The sequence below is a fragment of the Microtus ochrogaster genome, chromosome 18 (genome assembly GCF_000317375.1).
Source record: "Microtus ochrogaster isolate Prairie Vole_2 chromosome 18, MicOch1.0, whole genome shotgun sequence".
NCBI lineage: Eukaryota > Metazoa > Chordata > Mammalia > Rodentia > Cricetidae > Microtus > Microtus ochrogaster.
Window position 1 is genome coordinate 39,971,488 of NC_022020.1, and position 8,026 is coordinate 39,979,513.

At 37.4% G+C, this 8,026-nt stretch overlaps 1 protein-coding gene across 2 annotated transcripts in view; it reads left to right on the forward strand.

Moving 5' to 3' along the window:
* Snx2 (sorting nexin 2) overlaps window positions 1-8,026 on the forward strand; it is a 41,655-nt gene that overhangs the window by 9,744 nt on the left and 23,885 nt on the right. For both annotated transcript variants that reach the window (XM_005356106.3, XM_005356105.3), the window contains exons 2-3: window positions 285-402; window positions 5,326-5,489. In XM_005356106.3, coding sequence (XP_005356163.1) covers window positions 285-402; window positions 5,326-5,489 — 282 coding nt within the window. The remainder of the gene's footprint in view (window positions 1-284; window positions 403-5,325; window positions 5,490-8,026) is intronic.

The following is an 8,026-nucleotide window of genomic DNA, read 5'->3' on the forward strand; positions in this document are numbered from 1 at the left end:
AAAAAAAAAAAAAAAGAGAGATTGCTGGGCTTTTGTTTATTTGTCTTTTTTCCCCCCACAGACAGGGTTTCTTTGCGTCTTTGTATAACAGTTCTGGCTGTGTTAGAACTAGCTTTGTAGACCTGGCTGGCCTCTAACTCACAGAGATCCACCTGCTTCTGCCTTCTGAGTGCTGGGATTAGGCATCCACCACCACCGTCTGGCCTGTATTTCTTTAGTTTATGAGATACAGTCAAAAGCAAAGAAGCATTTCAATCCATTGTCTTCTATTGTTCTTTTAACAGTCAAGCCCATCATCTCCCGAACCAGCCAGTCTTCCTGCAGAAGATATTAGTGCAAACTCCAATGGCTCCAAACCTGTAGAAGTCATGCTAGATGATGACAGAGAAGATCTTTTTGCAGGTAGTTGTCATATCTTGATATTTTTTAATGTCGCTATAATAGTAATATCAATAATAGCCAATTTATGATATTATATGCTATTAGAATACTCTCTAAGGCAACTGAAATTCTTTGTCTTAATGGGAACTCTTGTAACACCCTAAAAAGTGAATCTGAGCATGGCTGATGCCTATAATCTTAGCATTTGGGACACTGAGGCCTGAGGATTGTTGAGTTCAAGGTCAGCCTGGCTTATAGGGTATCACCTGTATAACCAACCAATAACAAAACAAAACTTAGCAGGATAGAGACTGTCTAGTAGGATCACTCTGTAAGAAACACACAGACCATTACGAGAAGCAAAACTGCCCTTTATTTGTAAGCATTTGAAAATAGGGTACATGGTATTGACCATACCCATGGGAGGTAGCAGTGACTGTTGTTTTGGTTGCTGTTGTTATTTACAAATATCACAAAGCAAAATCAAAGTATGGGTTTAAGAATCACTCTATGGGGGCTAGAGCGGTGCCTTAGCAGCTCTTCCAGAGGGACCCAGATTTGATTCCTAGCACCCACATATTGGCTCATAGCCACCTGTTAACTCCAGTTCTAGGGGATTTGATGCCTTCTGGCTTCTTTTGGCACCAGGCATACATGTGGTACATAGAAATACCTGCAGGCAAAACACCTATCACATAAGAAAGCATCACTGTGTGTTACAGTTTGTTGTTAGGTAAGTTGATGGTTGAGTTTGTTTTGGATATAAAAGGATAGAATTTGGTGTAGTTCATTCTAATGTAAAAAATGCTTGACTCAGAGCCGGGCGCACGCCTTTAATCCCAGCACTTGGGAGGCAGAGGCACGCGGATCTCTGTGAGTTCGAGACCAGCCTGGTCAACAGAGCTAGTGCCAGGACAGGCTCCAAAGCCACAGAGAAACCCTTTGGTGCTAAAAAAAAAAAAAAAAAAAAAAAATGCTTGACTCTTAAACAGTTATACCTTAAAGTTAAGATTTACGTTAATATTTAACATTGAAAAACAAAAATTTTAATTTTAATATTGACACAAAATTAAAATAGTAAATATTTTTGTATTTAGCAACATAATTTAAATAATTGGCTTTTATTGAATTATTAATATTCTCAACTTTTGTAGTGGCCCATATTCAGATCATTCTGTGCTCCTTAGTATAATTACACTTGAAGGTACAATTCTTTATTACAAAAGTTCATGTAATTTCCATTTTGATAGCCTGACAAAGACTGTTGAGTGTGAGGCCAGCTTCGGCTATATAATGAATAACAAGATCAGGGATATCAAGACTGTCCAAGATAGAAAGAACAACAGTATATTATCAGTATTTGTTTAAAGACTAAAGAATTTGGCATTAGTGAGAAGGAATCAGTGGGTAAAGTTCTTCCTGTACAACACTATTTTTGAGTTTGATCGATCCAGTGAACCCTCAGGAAATGGAGGGAACTAACTCCTGAAAATTGTCCTCTGGCTTCTACAGAGTACTCTGTGGCATGTATTTCTGTACAGCCATACATACACCATACATACCTACTCTCTCAACAAAAATTTAAATAAAATTATTTTTAATCTTTACAATTTAACTCAGCTGTGTTTTATAATGACATCTTTAGGTGATCTAAGACATTTTGTAAAAATTATACTCTGTTGGCTCATATTTATAATGTATTTAAGCAGATCTATGTCTTTTCCTATAGAAGAGTATGATACTAGGAACTTGTAAACGCAGTATATACTATCAATCAGGATAATGAAACTTGTTGTCTAGTATTAGTAACACACTTTCAGTGCATAGAATACAGATCTGGCCAAAGCAAAGTAGCCATTGTGACTTTATAAGCCAAAAAGAAACCAGATTATGTTGGTGTGTATCTGTTGTGTTTTAAATAACTTACATAGTTTATGGGTTGTTTATAACAGCACCATACTGGAAAAAAGTTAACTATGACATGTTGTTACTTCTTTATAAGATGTTCACCAAATGGGTTCAACTATCTAACCCTTCTCCATTTGGTACATCGTAAAGAATGCCTGAATTTTGATAAAATCAATGTGTGTTCACCCTTAAGTTATAGCTATATATTCCTTAACCTTTAGATCTGTTTGGAACTAAGCCTTCTGTATCTTTAGTTGTTTACTTAAGTTAAAAGAAGTCATATCAGCCATTTAAAGTCTGGATATAGTCATATGTACCTCCCATTTCAGCACTTAGGGGGTGGCAACTGTAGGATCAGATGCGCCTCAGTAACATGAATTGGAGGATTCATGAGACCATGTATTTTTTGTTGTTGTTTTTCACTGTGTAGCCTTCCTGGCCTAGAACTAGCTCTGTAGAACAGGCTGGCCATGAACCTAGATAGCTCTGCCTGTCTCTGCCTCCCAAGTCATGCGCCACCCCTGCCAGCCCAGACCATGTCTTAAAAACCAAACAGCAAAAAAAAAATTTAAGGCAGACCATCTATTGATTTCTTCTCTTTCCATATTAGTTGCTTAGATCATTCCTTACTTAAAGTTCTTTGTTGTTGAAGCAGCTACTAGTACAAGCACCTAAAACTTCGCATCAACGTAGTAAAATGTCATTGAGAAATTCTGAATGGCTTTAAGAAGTGCTTTTCAACCTTCCTAATGCTGTGACCCTTTAGTACAGTTTCTTATGCTGTGGTGACCCCTAACCAACCATAAAATTATTCTGTTGCTACTTCATAACTGTAATTTTGCTGCTGTTATGAATCATAATGTAAAATGGGAGGTTGCAGCCCACAAGTTGAGAAATGCTGTGTTTAAACGATGTCAGTGGGTTCTGTTGTTGGTTTGTTATTGCTTGTGTGTTGTTGCTGGAGCAGTTCTTCCTCGGGGTTCACAGGGCTTGGTGGGCTCTGCTGCTGCTTAGGTTCATGTGATGCTTTGACCCTTAATAAACTTCTCACGCCTTGGTTTCTTTGAAAATTTACTTTTATATGTGTGAGTGGTTTTTTTTTTTTTCCATTTGTATATGTGCAGCAACCGCATGCACTGCTTGTAGAAGCACTAGATTTCCTGGAACTGGAGTTGTGGATGGTTATGTATTGTAGATGAGCTGCCATGTGGGTTCTGGAAACCAGAACAGTCAGCAATCTTAACTGCTGAGGCATCCCTCCAGCCTATACCTAGTTTTGATGTACTACTTTTGACTTCCATACATTGTTGGCTGTTTTTTGTTTTTGAGACAAGGTCTCAGTATGTAGATCAAGCCTCAAACTCATAGGGATCTACCTGTTTCTGCCTTCCAAGTGCTGGGATTAAAGGCAAACACCACCATGTCAAGCTTATTGTTAACTATTTTCTCTTTCAAATTATTCTTACTGTATTTACTTATTTTTAATTCATTTGTGTGTGTATGTGTGTGTGTTTGTGTGTGTATCCGTGTACATACCACAGCATGTGCATGGAGGTCAGAGGATACTTGTAGAAGTTAGCTCTCTTCCTACCATGTGGGTCCCAGGAATCAAACTTGTGTCAGGCTTGGTGGAGAGCACCTTTACCCAGTGAGCCATTCTCTGGTCCTGTTTTCATTTCTTAAAACAAGTAATAAATACTAGCAGTCTACAAAGGCTGAAGTGGTATCTAAACTTTTAGTGTATGCTGTCAGAGGCATATGTAGTATGTTGTATCTACAGTTTATATTTTCCCCTTTGGAAGGTTTTTAGTTATTAGTCATCTTTCTTTTAATACAAAAACATGAAGAGATCCATAACTTGTCAACATTAAATAGCCAATCCAAATAAGTGATAGCATGTCCAGTTGTGTAATTTCAAGTCGACTGCTTCCAATGGGTCACTGACCACAATTACTGCTTTACCCAAACTACAAGAATCCAGAAACCGTAGACTGAAAACCATTGGTCTGATCCCTTATTTGCCTATAATTTCATCTTCTTGATATCAATTCTATAACCCAAAGGACTGTTTTGTCTTAGACTCACTGATTAAAAGCCACTGTCCTGGCCTTTTTTTTCTTATACTTATGCTGTTATTTCATTTACATGGATTTTTTTCCAACTTCTTCCTATAACTATTTAAACTATCTCAAATCAGAGTCAGAGACTATTTCTGATTTTCTTCACTCTGAAGTATTGACTCCTGTGTTTAAAATTATAGTGTTTATCCTACCATTCATATAGTAATTGAATGTCTTATAACATTCTTTGTTATTCTTTTAAGTCTTTTATTATTATTTAACATTCCACATGTCTTGTTTTCTCAACTAGATTATAAACTCCCTGAGGGCAGGTATGATTTATTTTTTCCATTTCTTTGTGTTTCTTCATTGCATTTAGCACAGTATTACATAGTCTGTAGACTTCAGTTTATTGTTGTGGTTTGACTTTAAATATATTTAATTTTAGATATTTCAAGTGAATGAGCGTTTAAAATTAAAACCTAAACATCTCTTTGGTTTGTGTCATATTTGTATATCCAACTAATACTCAGTAATGTTTGGCAATTAATTGCTTTAGATTACTAACTTGTTAGGTTTTTCCATAACAGAATTTTAAGCCCAAAGGTAGTCTTCTTCCATAAAATTTGTTTTCATATGTATGCAATAATCATTAGCCTGAATAAAAAAATAGAAAGGTAAGTTACCACATGTAAGATGTATTACAATACAAACACGAATGTGGAAATGAAAGATGAAATTGTGTTTCTCCTAGTAAAGATAATTAAGTTGACTTAATACAGTTCTTCACAAAATCAACATAGTCCCTGATTATTGTAAAGTTTTCATAAACAACTAAATAATTAGTTGCATAAAGTCCCTTGTAGTGATAACTTAAAAATCATGGTACTTTTGAGACTTATTTGTAGGTGTGTTTTTCATATTTCTTGAATTGCTATATGCTATAATTTCTTTAACTTGTTTAATTTATGTCTAGAAGCCACAGAAGAAGTTTCTTTGGACAGTCCAGAAAGAGAGCCTATCCTCTCCTCCGAGCCTTCTCCTGCAGTTACCCCTGTCACGCCTACTGCACTCATTGCTCCTAGAATCGAATCCAAGAGCATTTCTGCTCCAGTGATCTTTGATAGATCCAGGGAAGAGGTATGGAGAGATGTTTATAATTCTAGGTTAATATGGAAAGAATACATGTATATTTCTTACCCAGTACTTCTCTCCTGTTAATTTATTCTTAAAGCCTTTCAGACATTTTAAATGGAAAAACTATACTAAGAAGAAAGGTGTGGTGGTGCATGTCTATAATCCTAATACTTGGGAGGCAGAGGCAGGAAGCTCCCTGTTAGAAGCTAGCCTGACTCTACAATTCAGTTCTAACCCAGCTAGGGTTGGATAGTGAGCCCTGGTATTAAAACACATATACAAAACACACACACACACACACACACACACACACACACACACACACACACACACACAGAGAGAGAGAGAGAGAGAGAGAGAGAGAAAGAGAGACAGACAGACAGACAGACAGAAGAGAGAGACAGAAGAGAGAGCTCACTGAGATCCTCCTCTTACCTCTACCTTCCAAGTGTTGGATTAAAGGCGTGCACCACTACCACCCTGATTTGATTTTTGACAAGGTGGTAGCTCATGCTAGCCTGGGACTCATAGTATCCCTACTGGCTTTCACAGCAATGCTCCTGTCTTAGCTTCCCCAAACCCTATCACTTAACCTTTTAAAATCAAAGAGTTTGAGGCTAGAATGTAGCTCAGTGGTAGAGTGCCTCATATGCTCAGGACCCTAGATTTTATTTTATCTCCACAACTACAAAAAAAAAAAAAAAAAAGACTGATGAGTAAATTGGTGTATTGAACATTGTGGTCTTATGCTAATAGTGTATGCCTCTGAGGGTTTCTGTGTTAAACAGGTAAAAATACTTAAAGTGGGTTATGAGTAATTTTTTTTGACAGAGCATGTAGTGAATACTGTTAATACTTAAGATTGCTAGCTAGCATCTCTTTATTTTTACAGCACTGAGGATTGGACCCAGGGGCTCTTGCATGATAGGCAACTGTTTTTACCTCTGAACTGTATGCTCGGCCCAAGCCTTTATCTTTATTTTTGAAATGACTCAAACTTTGTTTTAAAAGAAAGAAGTACAGATCAATAAAAGTTGCTTTCTCATGCCCTAACAATCCTTTTACTTTATCAAAGATAGAATTATTAAGAAATGACACATTTGGAAAAGAAAAAAGCCATGGTGTGAAGGTTATTTTATTTATTTATTTTTTGTTTGTTTTTGTTTTTTTTTTTTTTGAGACAGGGTTTCACTGTAGCTTTGGTGCCCATCCCGGAACTATCTCTTGTAGATCAGGCTGGCCTCGAACTCCCAGAGATCCGCCTGCCTCTGCCTCCTGAGTGCTGGGATTAAAGGCGTGCGCCACCACCGCCCGGCGTGAAGGTTATTTTAAATATAAACATTTAAAATTATTCAACTAGAAATTTGTAACTAATGTAATCATAATTAAATAATAGCTATATACAAATGTGAATAACCTCCAAAATAATACAAAGGGAAGGTAGTAGTCCAGGCTGGTCTCGAACTCACAGAGATCCGCCTGCCTCTGCCTCCCGAGTGCTGGGATTAAAGGCGTGCGCCACCACCGCCCGGCTTGATGGAGGCTTCTTAAGCCTCCGAGAAAATAGCTCACTGTGAATGATTGATCCTTGATCTGCTGAGAAAGCTGCTGATCGTCTGTTCTCATTCTCCTAGACTTATAACTCCATATTTCTTTATTTCTACATTCTTATTTCTGGAATCTACATTTTTATTTTTTTTTTAATTCTTGGACTCTTCAGTTGACACAAACTGCCTATGTACACACTCATGCATATAGGTAGAAAGTACTCCAGGAAGAATCTAGGTTCTGAACCAGGAGGACGCAACCAAGGGCAAGACCAGGGTTGGAGGACAAAGGTGATCAAGACCTAATTTGACATCATCTGGGTTTTTTTTTCTTTTACAAAATGAATGACTCAGCTCGGCCTCTAATTCCACCTCGGCATTCCAACTGACAAATGTCAGTCACCTGACACCTTTTTAAATTAAAAGAAAAATTAATTTTACTGACTTAATTATGTGTATGTATGTGGTGCATGCATGTACCATGAAACATATTTGGAGGTCAGAGGACAGTTTTCAGGGATTCATATTCTGCCATCTCACCTGCCGTAAAATTTAAAAGTATTTTTTTTAAACAGGGATCCATATTAGGTTGAGTTTTCTTCATATACTCCAACCAAAACAACACGTTACTATAAATAGAGGCAGAACTAAATCACAGCTATCATCAATTAAACTAGAACTTAAGAAATTTGCAAAAATTAATCATTCCAATATTTGGGGTTTTGTTTACAGAGTTATTTTCTTTTTAAATGCAGTTTACTCCTGGTGTAATGGCACATACCTTTACACACTCTGAACTCAAGGCCAGCCTGGTCTACTCAGAGAGTTCTGCAGTTGGATCTACGCAGTGGGACATTGTCTCAAGAAAAAAAAAAGGAGCCTGGCGATGGTGGCGCATGCCTTTAATCCCAGTACTTGGGAGGCAGAGGCAGGCAGATCTCTGTGAGTTCGAGGCCAGCCTGGTCTACAAGAGCTAGTTCCAGGACAGGCTCC